A 19,108-nucleotide genomic window follows, 5' to 3' on the forward strand; every position below is an offset into this window, starting at 1 on the left:
GTTACTCCCCCCCCCCAAATATTTCTCCTTATTTATTTTTCATAAAACAAAAACTATCAACAGTACATTTTCGAAGTAACCTACCAGAATAGCGGTCACATTCCCCCAGATAAAAAAAAACTACACCAGGGGTCCATTAAACACGTTATATACACTGATACATTTTTTAAATAACTGAAAATTTATAGTTGCAATTGCAACACACAGAAACAACTAATACGGGAGTAAACAGAAAACAAATGCTTTGAAAAATAAGTGTTCTTTGTGCTAGTGGAAATAACGGAAATATTCGGGGGAAAAAACAACGGGAAAACAGTATCCTTGATATTCATATAATCGTTTTTCCCCCTTTTAAAACTACCACCGAGACCTTGAACAGGAAGAGCAGAATTTAACACGCGCATGCACTATGAATAAGATAAAGGACAGAACACAGAAAAGTGGTAGAACTAACACGTCCCGCGAGACATGAGTTTACGTCAGTTGAAGAAAGGTGTGGGTTACTTGCTGCAGACGTTTGACACGAGTAGGCCGAAACTCCGGAGTGTACAGTTGCGCCAGTCTGTGACAAACAAGCACGACAACGGCCACATTTTGCAAGAGTTTTACCCTCTATTTGCATTACAAATAGACAGGTCATAAAAGAGCTGCAGTTTCGTTTTTGTCTGTTTGAGGAAACAGAAACACATTGACATAATAACTAACTGTCACTGTCATCTAATGTGGGGAAGAAGTGAAACAGACAGAAACAACAGGGAGAAAGAAAAAGAGGAAAGGCCTAATAGTGACACCCACCAACCACCTGTATGTTAAAAGGAAAAATATAATAAACGTACAAGCAGCATTGTAACAATAGCAGTGTCGTGGAAAGGATGCTGTCGGCGACGGTTCTGGCTTTACTTTAAATGAGTTCCCACTGGCAACAAGGGTGAAAATAGGGTGACTCATTAGTCTGCAAAGGTCATGTACCATGACGTGCAATCAATTTTCTGTTTCTTTTTATTGGTCACAGGGTGGGAATAGGGTTAGCCTGTCATGTTATCACTTTAACATGCATTATAGAAGCAAAGCAAATAAACTAGTTTTATAAGAGGTTTATGGCACCTGCAACACGAATATAGGTCACACAAGAGTCGAAGATTAGAGGTCTTATCAGAGAGTAACATACAGAGAAAAGAAGGGGGAGAGATCTAGGATGCTGGCTGTTTGATAAAAAGTGCAAACTACCAAGGGGAATAAACTACATGGCAAGACAAAAGACAGTTTTGTTAATGACAGCGTGGAATAGGACAGCCATAAATGCACTACGCTTTACTTGCTTGCAAATCAACGCGAAAAGGTCACTTAGTGCAAGGAAAATGCAAGACTGACAGAAATAATAGAGGGAAAAATTAGTGGCACCCTCTACACCCATTGCATAAAAGCATTAAGTGTACAATTATCAGACACATGGTTTTTTTAAAGCAAGAGGGCGGAGTCTATGAGACATGTACGATGAGACAGCACGATAAACATAACATTCAACAAGTGACAAAATAACTGCAGAACTGAAAAGAAAAAGAAGGAGCAGACCACGGAGCAACCACAAACCAACAGCTTCAGATCACAAGTTTCTCTGGTATACCCATATAAAAAATAAAAAAAGAGTAATTAAAAACAAGTTAAAAAAGGGAAAACAGCTACATTAAACAAGGAGCTGACAATGCTTCATGAAAATCTCTCCTTAGAGGAAAATTTAAGATTTGGGAAGGTTTCCTCACAACCCATTTTTCCAATTCTGAATCAAAATCTCCCCTTTTTCGTCACATTTGACACTAGATCAAACACATAGTATTGTATAGTATTGTGCTTGGTGATTCGATTCATTATAAATTTCAAGCAACCTAAAAACAATGCTAGTCATGCGCAAGTATTCCACAAACCAAGTGAAACTATTGCTTCCTAATTGATGGACAAGTCTGACTTGTTGGCACTACAATGACAACAATTTTTTTCAGGTGAACCTTGTAAAATGAAAAACACAAAACTAATAATGCCTCTCTATCTATCAAATATAAAAAGTTAAAAATCCTTCAGAAGAAACAAAACAGAACATCTGCCAACCACCAAACCTTGAACTCAATACGTATTTTAGCGGAATGATGTCGCAATATTACAAAATGTGTTTGATAACACGTTTTCAGTGACCCGATGGTGCATGCAATATGAACACTACAAGGCAACGCTGCAGTGAATAAGCTAACAAAACCCTTTTTTTCCATTTTGGTGCCAAACTTTGTTTTTTGCTAAACCGAGAGCCTGGTAGGTTACCCTACTTGTGTGAAAAATTCAAATTGAAACAGACTGGTTTTAGCATAAATTAGAATTCGAATTTCTGAATGACTTTATTTTTAAAAGATTACGCTAACCAAAAAACCCCTCTTTTTCTCGAAACTGCTTTTAAGAAAAAAAAGGCGCTTTGTCAGCTTACGGCAATGCTGGCTTGCAGGTCCAGCCTATGTTACAATTACCATCTGCTGCACTGCACTACCTAGTAATGTTTACAATCTAAACCATTCTGTTTGGGAATTTTAATATACATTCTGTTTGGGAATTTTAATATACGGTGTGAACAAGATTGAATTCCTCAAATATGCTCTCATGAGTGAAAACAAGTGAAATTGTGATTAAAAGATAAAGCAAACTTTCAGTAAGCACAAAAAAGACCATCTCAGATAAAGACACAATGACTGAATTAAAGATCAAAGGGAGTTCAAAGATGGTGCAAAAATAAAAGATTATCTTGTTTATCTCACTAGACTGTAATTGGTAGAGCCATAGTCACGCAGACACATTTCAATATTATCAATGAGATGAGATAAAAACTGGTGAATGATTCAATGATACTTGCTTTTGTTAAGAGAAGTGCATCCATACGATGACAGTTATTGTCAATAAAATTGTTTTATCCTGATGCCGCCACTACAGATAACATGCCGATCCAGGGACTACTAGTACTACTACAAAATTATATTGATGGCCAGCTAATATAATAGTGTACCTAACCCAAATTTTTAAACAATTCTATTGCAGTTTTTAAATCTTTAGTAGCATCTACTCAAGAAATATTTTGGTAACCAAAAAAAAATTAAAATGCATGTATATATATACAATTGTTAAAAGAATGAAATAGTTTTTCTCTCTCTTGATTGTAAATTAATTTGCAAAGGACAATCTGATGGGTTGCCCATTTAACCATTTATAAACCTTCAACACATTATATTTCTACTTCTTATGCTGCAATTTTTTCTTGCCTCCAAGTTCTACCCTCTTTTTTGAACACTTAGTAATTTGGAATCCTGCCGATAATAAATATGGAATTTAAAATGCATTTATTTCAAGGAGTTACTTTTCTTTCATTTATCAGAAAACTTAAAAGAGGCCTTGCAATTAATATTCTTGTTGACTGAATGCTCTTTAATGATACAAGTATAGTCTCCACATGGGTGTGAAAAATGGTGAGACAAGATTATATCAGACTTTGTTTGTTTAGACATGCTTTTGACTCTTGACTTAAATGTCTAAATTCTAATTCAGACCTCTGTTAAAAAAAACCCCAAAAACCTCCCACATCACACCCTCTTCTATAACCATAACCCTACCCGTTGTCGTGTTTTACTATTGTATCCATACGATGTGGGGAGCTCTGTGCCACCGCTTTCCTAAGAGGAAATTTACTCGTTAATCCGATCCGTACGCTTTGCATAGCAGTCTGTCAAAATGATTTTTTGAGAAATACTGAAAGTATCAAAGAGATCTTCACACTAGAAGTATTCTAAAATGCGAAGAATACAACCCCGGGGGTACAAAATGACCACAGAGCATACGGATAGGGATAAAATGTTATGTTTTATGTGTCTAAGTCATGGAATCCCTAGTCACATTCTCGAGGAACACAAAACTACTACTGTCTCAAGATCAACCGGGCACATTTTTGCATGAGTTGGAACAGAAAAGTTAGTTTATATTATTATTCCTTAATAAAAGGACACATGACAAAATGTGATAAATGTTGTCAGACCTCTTTCTTTTTTCATAAAACAATAAAGACCTTCCCCAGAATCTGAACTGAAACGACACAGTCAGAATGGAACTAAGTAATAATATAATAATTTATGAAAAAGGCCTGACGGGTAGGAAACATTTTGAAAACTTCAAAGGACATGCATGGCAAATAAAAATGCACATCAAGCCATTTATTGTTGAATGTAGATTACTGTGCTAACGGTATGTTTAAAGTACACCTTTGCTTTTCAGAGAATGTTAAAGAGCACATTGTTCTGTTATGCAGTATGTAAAAATAAAAAAAGGATACACTGGTAACAAATCAACAGGACCCTCAAATCAAAATCCCCGAACCCATAAAAACAAACAGCAATCTCAGTTAATAAATAAACCACAAACACTTTGACAACTTTTTAAAGTATACCACATGCGGTGTAAGACACTGGTAACATGATTAAATACAAAAAGACATGCATTGACAGTTTCCAAGTATTTGTAAATTGAAATAAGACTCATTTTGATGGCCAGAACTAAGGTGTGCTGGGAAAGAAAATCACAGTTCAAGACAAGGAAAAAATCATGTTTGTTATAATGTAACTGAGGAGATAGAGAGTGAGTGAGTGAGAGAGAGAGAGTGAGAGAAAGAGAGAGAGAAAAAGAGAGAGAGAGAGAGAGAGAGAGAGAGAGAGAGAGAGAGAGAGAGAGAGAGAGAGAGAGAGAGAGAGAGAGAGAGAGAGAGAGAGAGAGAGAGAGAGAGAGAGAGAGAGAGAGAGAGAGAGAGAGAGAGAGAGAGAGAGAGAGAGAGAGAGAGAGAGAGAGAGAGAGAGAGAGAGAGAGAGAGAGAGAGAGAGAGAGAGAGGAGGGGGTCCAAATTTAAATGAGAAAAATTATCTGGGTGAAGAAAATACACAAAAGAAACAACATGCAGGGAAACAAAATCGGAGTATAGAGATAGCACCCACATGCACACACCTTAAATTTACAGACCACCATGCCATAAAAATATGAGAGAAAAATACAAAATGCATGAGAGAGGATTTTTAAGACCCACAATAAATTTAAAGATAATCAAAACAGACAAGATCTACAATTATGGTTGCACCCACATGAAGCATGGATTTTCAACTACTACCATCTGACCAGGCCACCACCATTAGTCATTAGTATAAAGATCAAAAGCAAAGATATGTCTAATGACCATGCCATGGTACCACAGGTCATGTGATATCAGGCATGGTGTCTCTACTCTAATATTTATATGTAACATGCATGATGATGATGATGAGGCAACATGGATAATGGGTTGGAAAAAGCTTACTGCACTACCCTAAACATTTCCCAATAATCAAACACTCCCAGAAAACCATGAACATGATGATGATGAGTATTTGATGCCAAGGAGGAGAAACCCATCATGAAGCCACGACTATTGATTGAGCAACTGTCTCTAGATCTAGTCTCCTGACCCTTATAATAGAAAACTTTCCAAGGCTGAAGCCAAAAGTCTCAGTACTCTGTAGCTACTAGATTCTAGATCAGAGTCTAGAATCAGAACAACAATCAGACAGATCAAAAGCAAAATAATCTACTAACTCAGTATTTAACACCAGCTGACTAACTTGTGATACGAGTTGTTTGCCAATCTCTATTCTGCGAAAAGAAGCTTGCGATTTAAATTTGATCTATATCTAAAAGCCAAACTGGAAATGTGGAGCCTCCAGAGCTCTAATTTAAATAGTAACTCAATAGTTGAAACTGATACTCCCACTGACTCCCGACAGGGGCTCTCTCAGTGGTCCAAATTAGAAGACTTTTACAACATCCCTCAGCAGAGTTCCTGTCTAAAAGTTATTGTGGCCTAGAAGGAAAAGAAGGCCTACATTTTTCTCTCTTGACATCATACCGAAAATACGTCACGTATGATACTTTTTACACAAGAAGCATCAAATTGCTAAAATTGCAAAACTTGCATCCTATAAAGCATGAGCTTAGACTTAGTTGGGACACTAATCATCACATTCACTGGTCGGATGGGGGGATGGCAAAATGCAGGGTGGAACCTTGCACAAAACTGAACGACAGGTTACAGACACAAATAGGGGATTGCTGTATGGATAGTAATGAACTGAACAAAGATATAAGGGTGAAACTGATGGCAACAACAAACTTCGTAAAAATATAACGTGAACGACCAAATTCGGAAATTACCTGGTGTAAGGCAGTCAGTCCATCGACATTTGCTGTGTTGATGTCTGCTCCTCGTTCCAGAAGTTTTTTCACTTCTTCCCTGTCCCCACTTGAACAGGCAGCTAAAAATACACAGCCATCTTGAAATTTGACTTTTTTGTTCTCTCTCTTAGGTGATCCTGGCTCCAAATTAGTATCCGAATTTTTCCAGCGCTTTAATTGCTCGTGCCTTCGATACAAGGCACTCATTTGTTTCTCGTCCGCCATCATGTTTTGTCAGAATAGCCCAGTTGACTTCTTTCCTTACTTGACCCCAGGCGCCATCTAGTGCCCGTACAACCGGAAGTGAAGAGAGGAGTTTCAGAAGTTGTTGCCTTATTTATCTCCCAACAGCGTAGAAATGAATCTTGCATAAGGCCTAGGCCTAGGCCTATCTATACATTTAACACAATACTCACTTGGGAAAATAGTTAACAAATTTGAAACATTTTAAGAGAACAGCTAATAAAAAACATTTTTGAAAGTGCAGCACGGAACATATTGTACCAGTTATTCTGACTCACGATTAATTAAACGTATTAACGTGTATGCAGGCATCTAAAATAAAAACAAAAACAAACACCACCCCCTCCCCCCACTCCCACCCCCGTAATAAAACATACATAAACAGAAAAAGTTTCTACAGAATTACAAGTCATGATTTCTGCATTCATATAGACAGAATTAAAGGACCCCCTCCTTCCAAATTACACCCAACCACCCACAATCATTACAAATATTGTTGCCATATCACCATATTGGTATAGTTTATAGTGATCAAGATTATTATCATAATAGTTTTACTGTCATAATAAATAACATCATCAATCATAATTACCGTTAAAATCTCTATTGGGCCTATTATTATATCGTATATTATCCTACCAACATGTAAAATACTTAATATATAACTATTTTTATGTACGTGTACATACAAAATAAATGTATATAATGTATATGGTTGTGTGTGTGTGCATGCGTGTGTGTGTGTGTGTGTGTGTGTGTGTGTGTGTGTGTGTGTGTGTGTGTGTTTGAAGTAGATTGAAAGATGGGGAAAGTGATTATAGAAGTTGAAAATACCCGTAGGACTATTGAAAGAAGACCATGCAAAGGAAATCTAATACAGAGAGAATGTTATTACAATGGCTTGGAAAGACAATAGAGCAGAAACATATTTGCAAAGACCACTAAAGAAAGCAGTTGGAGAGAGCGAACAATTTCTTCATCTCTAAATGTTACAACACAACAGATAAAGAGTAAGAGGAAATACAAGTAGTGCAATACCTAATACACATAATAATTATCATTTTATAGGTATGTGTACATTCAAAGTTCCTGGAAAACTTTGGAGCTTGGATAGTGTCGTAAATTTTTAATCGTTTGTTCAACTGCTAATTTCGCAAAGGTTAACAGTGTTCTTCTACTTTGAACATTCAAAGAAAACAATCAGAAGAAAAATAAATGTTTGGATTTTTTTTTCGCAGCTCTCGTGGAAATAGTCCCAACACATCCTGAACCAAGGGAGGCTACTACAGTAATTTACCGTGCGTGTGCCTAATTATTTCCTCACTCCTCACAACAAACTGTGCACTGTTGAAAAGGCCTAGGCCTAGAGAGCGAAGTTGACAAAGAGAGTTTCTGTTGCGATATCTTTAAATTTGATCTTTAGAGAATCTATATATCTAGATATAGTATTCGTGTCAATTTTCAGTACATGTTAAAGAGCAGTCACTGTTTTGTTTTTGTTCGTTTTTAACTCGGTGAGTACGAATATTTAAACCATGAGCTCTGCAGGCCCTGGAAAGGAAGATAAAAACAAGAAGGACGCCGACGCTGTAACGTCAACGGTAACGGTAAGCTGATTTAGATTCCAAATATACCAGGTGCCCATTGCTGATTGGATTGGGTCGGGTCGGGATAATCACCTGACTCATCGCCTGAAAACAAACGAGTTTGTTTTTGAGAAGATGAGTCGGGCGCGATGGTGGGCTTTTCCCACGATGAGGAATATATTAGCCTAGCCGTTTGCGTCCTCAATCTGGCTATCAAACCAACCCGACCCGACCCGACCAGGCCTGATTCCCCAATGGGCACCCCATATTATTATAATCTACTATCTAGCCTGTCTAGCTCTTGGCCAGGAGGTTTATTCTCCTTAAAGCATCACAGCATCTTCTAGATTTCACTTTTTGGTTGTTTTTTGGCGGGTTTTATGTCTGTGTGTGCATGTATGTGGGGTAGCTAGTCATTTCGTCACACGGTCATCTCGTCACACCCCAATTATGTGTGACGAAATGACTTCGCTGATATAGATCTATATAGGCCTTGCTCTCCAAACTTGTTGTTGCTAGTACAGAGTTTTGGAGGATCAGCCTAAGAGTAGGAAGCTTTTTTTGAAGTTATAAATGTGTAAATTAAATCTTCATCCAAACTGTTCCATAGTTGAACATAATGTCTGGTAAAGAGTTAATTTAAAAGGCTTTATGTTTGAAAGTAAGGATCTAGCTTATAAAAATCGCAGTGCGTACCGTACTCTTTTATTAGGTTTATTTTTAACAGAACTAATAATATGGTCTTGCCAATCACACCTTTCATCAATAATACCTAAAAACTTTGTTGATCTGACTCGATATTTCAATATTGTCAAGAAGTATTTATAAACGGTGTAGCTGATCAAGTAGGCGTGACGACTCGCACAGCCGTCTCCCACACCCCACACACAGCCCTAATTCTCCCCAAAAAATCATGAGCGATTGCCATGACAACGTGTGTTTGTTCTTTGCAAGTGTGTGACGAAATGACCGTCTCCATTCAACCTTGTGGATATGGGATGTGACGAGATGACTGTGACGTCTTGACTGCACCGGTGTGACGAAATGACTGGTTTTCAGGGGGGATGTAATAAAATGACATTTATTGAATAATTTTCTTTTTAAAATGGCATTGCAGACTTTTATTTTATGAAATTTGATTTTTGAGTCTGAATTGAACATTCTTGAACAGTTTAGTCTATAGATGAGAATGTCTCTATAAACTTCTTGATGTTAGGAGACTTCTGTGGATCCATGGAATACGCAACAATCCATCGATTGTTGCGCATTCTGTATATATCGGTGGATCGTGCAGCGCTTTTTGTGGATCCGTGAATACACAACAGATCTGAGAGATCTTTCCCGAGTGTTGGGTGTTAACATGATCAGATGATCGTCCATATCCATATATATGTTAACATTCCACTCTAAGCGAAAGTTTTTGTCAAATGTATTAATGACTACGTAAATAACTTACCTAGATAGTTTAATCTAATTCCTCCTCCTCAGGCAGGTGTCAGGCCTGGAGCAGGCAACAAAGACCACAAGTCTCGAAGACCATCAAAAACTCAAATGTGGCATCCTATCTGTTTTAAACAGATAAGATGCCACATTTGAGCTTTCTAGTCTTGTTGTCATGTGTGTTTCCGTCTTTCTATCGTTTTAATGATACCGTGTAATTTTCATGATGACAAAGAAGAGAGATGTTTATTCCTTTGGTTTTCTTTCATATATGTCTCTTTTTTTGGTCATTATCATGGTTTACTCAAATTACAGCTCATGTGTGTCTAACACATTTTTCTACCCCAGAAGTGTTCAAGATAGATATCCATGCTCGACTATGCAGTCTGGCATGCACATAACAAACATGCATATATATATTGCGAAAAACACACACAAGGAACAGATTTGCAGGTGTTAAATCTCTTCTCATATATTTTTTTGTATTCAAAACATGCAAACAGTGAAGACTATAGTGAAAAAAGCTGCATAGCAAAGGTAGATCTTATTAAACACAGTCACAAATTTCTTTTACCATAGTAATTATTATGAGAGAGAGAGAGAGAAACGAGCACAGAAAGAGTGTAGAAGGCCAAAGACCTTTCTATAAACTGAGAGCAGTAGTGTCTAGTAGGCCAAGGACTATATTTGTTGTATGTCACAGGTACAGAAATGTTCAGCAATAAATTTAGCCTTCACACTTCAGATGTGTGTTGGGAGTCTGTGGTTGCGTGAAGGCAAGTGTTTGGTGTTGTCCCCACGTATGTCAGAGTCAGAGCTTTTCTCCTCAACAGTGATTACACACCATGCAACAGCTTGCCAGTGTTTTGCAAAGTTAGGTCTGCGTGAAGTTTTATCAGATAGTGGACCATAGTGGAGTAAAACAAGCTGAAAGGCTTCTTGGACAAGGAAAATCTGCTGGTCCGTACGAAGGTGGATTTAAAAAATCAATGTCAGAAACCCAAATTTGCAATAAGTTTAATGAAGTGACAAAACTATGAACCCAACGCTCATGTTGGAATGGCAGAATCTTGGTATAATTCGTATAAAATTTTGGCCCAGTTGTCCAACTTTGTCCATTTCCTTTGATATTATATATTATTATAACATGAAATTCATCAAAATTGATACACAACGAAAAGATTTCCATGTCCCGCTGACTTATTATGTCCGACGTCCGTGCTAGGCTGTACATATATTCCATTTTGTAGTTTGCTTTCTCTTCAATCAACGACTGTAGAAAAGAATAAAATATACAGGAGGTAATACTGATTGAAAGATGTAGAAATAGTACACATGTGAGTACAAACGTGATGTATGCCTTGTTATGTTTTTTGTTTGTTTGTTATATATATATATTTTTTTGGTTACTCTTTTGAAGATTCTTGGAAATTTGAGATAGCCATTTTATATTTCATATACAGGAGGTTCACTCTGCTAATAGCTGGGAAACTGCCGACCTTGGTGACTCCCAGCGCCATCAAAAGTTTTTAAGACTCATGGGAGCCTCAAAGGTAAAAGAAAGCTAAATTATATAGAAATTAAAAGGTATGTACAGTAAAACTGTAATATGTTGTAGACTTATCTTTTTGAGACTGGAAAAAATATGTTTGCTTTAGAACAGACCATGATACGTATACCGGTGGTATTCATTGGAAGCTGTCCTGCTGTCACTTGGGATTTAGAATGTATTTGACATAAATGAATATTATAAAAGTATTCTTTTATCTCTGCTTAAACCGAATTCTGTGGGATCGTCAGATTTTCTTCGGTTTTGAGAGGGTTGCTCAAATATAGAACAAAAATGGGGGACTTTATTTTCAGTTTAAGTGGACTCTACTGTATATTTTGATTTTTACAAAATATTCCTAATGCCATCTTGAAGACTAATTCTGACTCGCTCAGTAATGTTTTCCATTTTGTTTTTAAGGGCATGTAAGAATGGAATACTTAACATAAAATTTCAAGCTGATGGATTTTTGTTTGAAGTTTTTCCCTGCTGCTTTGTAAATGACATTTCTCATATGATAAAAGCTAATATTTTAAAATTATTTCGAACATTAGCAAAGCTCAACCTCATGATTGCAGAGATACAGCACTATTTTTAAGGTGGGTTGAAACCTTGTTACCTTACCAGTTAGCCACTGATTAATTTTGAGCATAAAATTGAACCTGCTCCAACTACATGTAGTCCAACAACATCCTATCCAAGACAACTGGATTGATAACGACATAACAACATCCCTGACAATCACTTGTTCCAACAACCACTTCCTATTTCTCCTCTTGTGGGTTTTTGTTTGTTTGTTTGTTTGTTTGTTGTTTTTAAAAAGAAAATTTTTAAACATTAAAATCTGTCTCAGACAGCCACTTTTTTCTTAGACAATGGTTGGTTGTCTTGTACAAGATTTAGTCTTGTATTTTTCTTTTCCTTTCTGTATATTTCCCACTCCTCCTCCATTTCATTTAGCAAGCCATCCTTAGTTCTCAGAGTTCTAGTACAATTTTCTAACAGATGTACGTGTAGTTCTTTTGTTGAAGGAGACAAAAGCCACTGAGGTGAGTTAATATCTTGTATGTTTGATAGTAATTAAAAAAGGTGTCATTTTGTATACCAAAACAAATAATCTACGGGTACTGTTGCTACTCACTCTTGACTGGATGCTTTTTATCTTTATCTTTCAGAAAGAACATCATGGAAGATTCGTCATTGGAGACAACAGTTCCTCTCAAACAAGAACTAGTAAGCTACAGTTACAAGTTTTTGTCCATATGCATGTTGCTGATAGTTTTGTGGGCAAAAAAATTATATATATATACCTTCACATTTCTTCATATTTATGTATTGTTAAATTGTTGGGAAGCCCAAGTGGGCTGCTCGATTATAAAAACAATCGGTAAAAGACTAATGCAATTTCTGGGACACTTGAATAGACATAAAGGACTTGAACATCTAGCTCTCATTGGCAAAATTATGGACAAAAGAAGCAGGGGTAGACCCAGAGTAATCCACTTGAAGAGCCTAAACAGATGGGTGGCATGAAAAGATCGGGATAATGTAACTTTTTGAGAGCATCCAAGCAAAGGAATGTATGGACCACTGATGTCAGTCGCAGATCTAGCACCTGATTATGATGATCATGAAATTGTTGATCACTTTCCTATTTTAACAGAATTTATGTATCTGGGAAGAGGAGCAGGTGCCCTCACATATTATATTTTAGGGCTTAAAATAGTTACTTTTTGTTGGTTAAAAATCATTTGAGGAAGTCTCATAAAGCCCAGCCCAACTCTACTCAGTCCCATCAGACTAGGTGTGTCTTATTATGTTTTCAATGCTGTGAAGGAAATATTAGCCGTTTGACTCAATTGTAAGTAGGCCTATTTAATTTTTGTTCATGTTAACATAATATTTTAAGCTGTTTGATGCAACTTAAAATCCTAGGTTTTGTCTCCTCCTAGACCTTACTTGCTTGTAGATATCTTTCAATTTCAGTTGTATTGGTCTGTTCTTTGCTTAGTCAATCAATCCCTTACACCTTTGTCTCATCTCGTTGTGAAGTGATTCAGGTGAGCCGTTCTCTGCGAGTAAGTACTGAATGTACATTCACACCATTTTCTTTTTTTGTTTGGTTTTGTAACAGAGAATGACACAGGACAGCTGAACGAGGAACTTGTTGAGCAGTATGAGCAGAGTATGGAGCATCGGTTAGCCGGAGGTCGCAGAGGTCACCTGGGTCTTGGATATCATCCTGATGATAATGAGGAGAAGAAGGAAAATGACGAGGAAAAGAAACAAAAGGATGAGGAAGTTCGTGAAGTCCGTGGGGAAGCCGATGGTGCTGCGGACTCGGACTCGGGGAAGGACAGCATAGGGTCAGGGTCGGATGAAGACAGCAACGGTAAAACTGAAAAGAAGGAAGGGGAAAGTGCAGCCTCCAAACACAAAGACGAGTCCAGTGGCGATGGTGGGGATCGTAAAAGAGAAAGTTCTGATAAAAGTTCTGATACTCAAGAGAAGAAGCTGAAATTTGTTAAAAGTAGCTCATAATTTGAAACTTTGATCACATGTTTTTGTGAATGATTGAACTGATGCAGTCTGGTGGAAAAGGAGTTTGAGAGGAAAGTCACAGGTAATTATTTTTCTGTCTTTGCAAACTGATAATCACTAATCCTTTGTTCGATAGTTTGATAAATAGACATTGTTTTATTGTTGGTTTAGCTCTTTAAAATACCAGTCTCCCCTTTGAGCAGAGTTTTTAAAAGTTTTTCAAAGCACTCGATCCTTTGATTCCTGTAGTTTAAGTTATTCAACTGTGAGGTTATCTGTATATGAGGTCTTCACAGTTTTGATCATTTTAAGTTGCTCTGCCCCAAAAACAACCTTGTTCCTCGGAGTTAACTTTACACAGTAACTCAGTGTCGGCTTATACTTTTTGCCAGTTATATTTTATGAGGACTTAGCTTATTGCATTTTAGGAGGTTGTAGTAGAGAAAGGGTTATTCAGATAGTATTTTGGAAGTGCAACTTTGCATTTGTTTTATTTACAATAATCACATGTTTTTATCTGAATATTCTGAAAGCATCTTGTCAGATATACGTGCACATGTTCCCCGAGTTGTTTAAAGGGATGATTTATCCCTTTATTGGTGATGAACTGGTACTTCTTTTTTATTTAGTCTTGGTGAAAGGATGATGTTCCTTGTACCTTTTATCATTTAATATAATGTGCGGAAAGAGTGTAGGTATTTCACAAATTGTAATTGTACAATTTGGGTGTGTTTCATCAAAAAAAAAGGTTGTGTATATGTGCTCAGTACTGGTTCCCCAGTGGAGGAGTACTTGGGAGGCTGGGCCTCTGATCTAGTCCATATCTCTGAAAGGACCAAGCCATGTGGATGAAGAGCTGTGCAAACTTCTCAACATATATAGTGGGTGGTTGGTGGGGGCTCTTGTGTGGTTTGCTCCTTCTTTCCTATCAATTATCTATCATCATTATCTCTCTCCTCCTACTTTTTAAAATTTGTTACTCTCTAGTAACACCTCTAATCTTTGGCACTTATAAGACATAACTGAGTTGCGAGTGTTGCAAAACTCGTTCTGAAATGAAAGTAAAATCTCAAAAAATAAAATCTAGATTCAGGAATGTCTCTCTTATGATTTGATTCAGGCTGTTGTACACCATAGTCCATCGTGGTGCTGACAGACTTGCGAAATACTCAGATAGAAGAACCCTATCTGATTTGCATAAAATTCAATTTTTAAATGAAATTCTGTTTCCCACAGTTGTATGGAACTTATCGAAAATTACATGAACATACAAATTCTTAGTTTTGTATATTTGTGATACATACGTTTATATGTGAAAGGTTATGTTCGTAACGTAATCCTAATCTACTGGGGTTCTGGAGACTCACATTTTTTTAACCCACAAACTCTGATTTTTTGGAAAGATTCTGAGAAAAATTATTTTCGGTCATGGAGATGTTGGCAGGTCTAGTCTGTGCTAAATGAGCTCAGGACTTTTGTTTTTGTGTTACAAATACTGTCAAAATTGTCTGCCGCCCATTGTCGAGGTAAAAAGTGAATGTCTTAGACAGGTGGACTTCTAGAACGGTGTCGTTATAATATTTTTTAAAAACATCGCATGAGGGGAAATAGAAAGTGGTTGTTTGAACAGGTGATTGTCTTGGACAAGTGGCCGTTTTAGCAGGGTCGACTGTATGGAGTTTTGTCTTGTAATGTAGCACAGTAGCTCAAAGTATAATATATATATATATATATATATATATATATATATATATATATATATATATATATTTATATATATATATATATGAGATTATGAGAATAAAGAGTGCATGATGTTGATGTAGGCAGCAAACAAAGAGTTGATGATTTCCTTAATAATTGTATTAAGTCCTTGTTCCATCAGTTGCTTTGAGAAAGATGTGTGTGCTGGCATGCTGGTTCTGTATTTTCATCTACCTTTTCATTCTTGTAAATGCCAGGAGGCTGTGTGGATGTAAGAAGCTGAATCTGAATTGCATTATTGTTTTATTTTCAGTATTGATGTCGGGTTGTTTGTATGTACCTTCCATTTACAAATGGACTTCCATTTTTATAGAATGACTTGGAAGGGTTATTGTAGACTACTTATGTTTCAATACAGAAGGCATATCTTTCATATTGTGGAAATGTCTAGTTGAAGGAAAGGGGCAAGATATTCAAGGGATATATATATAAAAAGCAGGTTTAACCCCAGTGTTTTACTAATCCCTTTTTTTTTTCACTTAAAAAAAATAATTATTTGGCTCAGTGTGAAAACCGTGGCAGACTAGACTGGCAGTGACCAATTCAATTAAGGAATGATACTCGCACAATGTGATTACTGTAAATGAAACTGAATGCACTGTACCAATTTCTTCAACTGAGTCTATGTGTTACCAATTTCTTATTGTTCCCATTCACATAAACTCAACATCCTCTCAGTTAAGCTATGACACATTGTTCAATGGTTATATAACATTCAAGCGTTGTGCCTTTTAGTAAGAGTAAGACCATTTCAAGTGACTTACTAATAAACGCACACCCGTTTTCCTCTTGAAAGTTTCAATCTTGAACTTCAAGGGAAAAAAGTAATTCCACATGCAGTGATTTTAAAAACTCTTCAGGTATCTAGCAATCATGAACAGTGAAAGTGCAAGCTTTTGGAGTTGAAGTAAAGACAGATGAGTTGGTGCTTAAAAACTGCATGTGCCATGCTTGTAAATTATGTCTTACTTTTGAACAGCCTGCAGGATATTAGGTGAATTAGAACAATAGTACGCTTCATTGCAGGTTTACTGACTGTTATATAATATTGTCGGTGACGTGGCGAGAGGGAGAGAGGTTTTTGTAAGTTTTATCTGTGTTACAGTTTCAAGTCGAGAGGAGAAGGTGGAGATGCTTCATTGAAGATGAAGCACTGTGTAGAAGTAGAAGTGAATATTTGTTAGGTCTCACAGTTTGTAGTAAAAAACTGATGAATGTTGTTGATGAAGACCCTAACTCAGATCTAAGCTTCCAGAGTTTGAAAAAGATAGTTTTACAAGGAGAGAAGATAGAAATGTTGCCCTAGTAACCGTAAATTCTTGGTTTCATACCCTTGAAAAATCTGTTGTTACCAAAATGTGTGCCATGTAGTGTTTTTCTTTAACACCATCAAATTTTGAAGAAAAAAATGGTGTTAATTCTATTTTTTAGTGACTAGTTTGCGGAGAATATGATATTTTCATGCAGTTGACAACTTGTCACATGTAGAGATCAGAATTTGTTCTCTAAAATGTGTCGTGTGAAAGAATAGGACCATGATAGATCCATTTTGTATATATGAGAAGGACATTGACAAAAAATGTTAGTGTAAGTGGACTCCACTTTCATAATATTTGACATGCATTTGACCTCTCTTGACCTTCCTTTGGCTCAGTCACTTTTCGATATTATGGCGTTTTATTATGTTTATATACATGTATACTCCGCACAAAGTATGCCATGTATCAGGAAAATTGTTCATTATTTTGAGGTAAATAAATGTGTCACTTTTGGTCTTATCTTTGTCTTGATATTTTCTTGTCCATGTTCTGTATAAATGTAAATGAGGACTCAAGAAAATGACATATTACTACTGTCTTGTTGGTAGTCAGGAATGTCTACTGGGCCTATGGACATGATACGTTTAGAGGGTGGTTGGCAGGTGTTTTGGTGTGGGCTGCTTCTGCTTTCCTATAAAAAAAATTTCGTTCTTATCTCTCTTCCTTCTTTATTGTGTTTGTTACTCTCGTGTAACCCCTCAAATCTGCGTCACTTATATGACCTTATTGTGTTGCAAGTGTTGTATTGTAAAACACTTCACTTACTAAAACAATGACAAGTTTAAACACTGAGTTTTTACTCAATGCCAATTGTCGCGCAAAGTAGAGAGGATCACCCCAAAAAGATACAGGTGGAGAGCCCTTCGTCAGGGATACCGTTTTTCTGATGATTTTTTTTTCCATTATTTTCATGAAATTTGTTTTCAAAACAGTTACTATTTTCAGCATTTCTTTTCTGCTTTGTCCCATACCAATTGTGTCTATTACCTTTCTTATTGTTCGCAAACACAACTTCATAAATATGCGCGCATGCACACACACACACACACACACACACACACACACACACACACACACACACACACACACACACACCGCAGGCCACAAGAAGCTATTTTTATGGAAAATCATTGGTCTACCGTGGAACAGATCTATAATATATGCCTAAATGAATGCTAATTCAAGTTGTCAAATAAAAAAACAACAACACAGAAACCGTTTCTAATAAAGAGTTTGTTTTATTAACCTTTGTATCACATTGTAGAGTAGTGGTTCTTTCCCCCCTCCACTACAGCTATGCTACATCACACACATCTGCAGGCAATGTTGAGTCCAAAAATTGCACAGTTAGCAATCATTATCATCATAACATCATAGTGGTAGGCTAGAAAGATCAACTCTACGAGGAGGAGCTTGCCTCTTACTCAGTCTCCCACAACAGCTGAGACTAAATTTGAATAACGATGAGGGTGAAAATAAGAATGAATGAACGTATCATGTTGAGACTATCTCTGTTTGGGCTAGACGTCGACAGCCCATGAGCTGCAGACTTGATAACAATATGCTACCTTAGAATTACAAAAACTTCTGACATTTTTGGCCGTTCTGAGTTACTGAGACCATGAGGTCAGAAACCAAAAGTTCTATCTGTTCTATCAAAATCACATAGACTATTCAGCCATTATCAAATATTCAAAGAAATGAATTTGAAAATGTCTGACATTTTCTTAAACTCAAAATCTTTTACGTCAGATTAAAACAAACTTGGCACGAGCTGATACATGTAGAACTTTGTAATTCTAGGGTACCAAATAGTCTGAATGCATCTAAAAAGAATCAGTGCAATGCACCGGTTTCAGATGAACGTACATGACTGAATTAGAGTTTAAAGTAATACTCTAGCAATACATAGGTATTTTATTCCAATTCAGTTTAGTCTCACCAGAACATTTCATATAGAACATTTGAAGGCAAGAATGTCAAACTTAATTGATACCTTACACTCGACATCAATGCATTTCCGGTCTGAAAACCCTTTTAATTTTATCAAATCAAGCCCATGTTAAGCCCCACCTATAAAATAAGAAGAACGAATTGTTGAAGATATTCTGACAAGACAAATGCTCCGGCACAGTGCAAACACTTTATATTAATATTAATAGTAGTGTTTTCACAATCTAAGAGTAAAAGATAAACTGACGAAGGAAGTTGATACAAAGTTCACATACACATTATTTAAAAGATGATACACGTACACATTTTTAACATTTTGACTTAAAGACAGTTCACAATGGGTTTTCATAACAACCTGACATGAACCACAAACAAAACAAAATATCCCTCCCTGATGATTCTCCATACATGACACAAACATGACGTTTTCAAATTTATTA

At 36.6% G+C, this 19,108-nt stretch overlaps 2 protein-coding genes across 8 annotated transcripts in view; one reads left to right on the forward strand and one right to left on the reverse strand.

The window, feature by feature from the left end:
- LOC101853207 (protein phosphatase 1 regulatory subunit 12A) overlaps positions 1-6,566 on the reverse strand; it is a 102,168-nt gene extending 95,602 nt beyond the window's left edge. For 3 of the 7 annotated variants that reach the window (XM_035970346.1, XM_035970343.1, XM_035970344.1), the window contains exon 1: positions 6,253-6,566. In XM_035970346.1, the coding sequence (XP_035826239.1) occupies positions 6,253-6,501 (249 nt within the window). In that variant the 5' untranslated portion in view covers positions 6,502-6,566. The remainder of the gene's footprint in view (positions 1-6,252) is intronic. The other 4 variants (XM_035970348.1, XM_035970349.1, XM_035970350.1 and 1 more) reach the window with 2 other exon arrangements.
- Positions 6,567-7,806: 1,240 nt separating this feature from the next.
- Positions 7,807-17,174, forward strand: LOC101853424 (small acidic protein). Its single transcript, XM_005089998.3, has 4 exons — positions 7,807-8,123; positions 11,006-11,095; positions 12,267-12,324; positions 13,226-17,174. The coding sequence occupies exons 1-4, from the start codon at positions 8,052-8,054 to the stop codon at positions 13,630-13,632; spliced, it is 627 nt and encodes a 208-aa protein (XP_005090055.1). The 5' UTR covers positions 7,807-8,051; the 3' UTR covers positions 13,633-17,174.
- The last annotated feature ends 1,934 nt before the right edge of the window (positions 17,175-19,108 follow it).

This window comes from Aplysia californica, unplaced genomic scaffold (genome assembly GCF_000002075.1).
Source record: "Aplysia californica isolate F4 #8 unplaced genomic scaffold, AplCal3.0 scaffold00011, whole genome shotgun sequence".
In the NCBI taxonomy this organism is placed as follows: Eukaryota; Metazoa; Mollusca; class Gastropoda; order Aplysiida; family Aplysiidae; genus Aplysia; species Aplysia californica.

Bases quoted from the DNA above. Each gene is read 5' to 3' on its own strand.
- LOC101853424 (XM_005089998.3), top strand. From the start codon at position 8,052: ATGAGCTCTGCAGGCCCTGGAAAGGAAGATAAAAACAAGAAGGACGCC. The intron at 8,124-11,005 runs GTAAGCTGATTT...TTTCATATACAG, and splicing joins CTGTAACGTCAACGGTAACG to GAGGTTCACTCTGCTAATAG. The intron at 11,096-12,266 runs GTAAAAGAAAGC...TTTATCTTTCAG, and splicing joins GACTCATGGGAGCCTCAAAG to AAAGAACATCATGGAAGATT.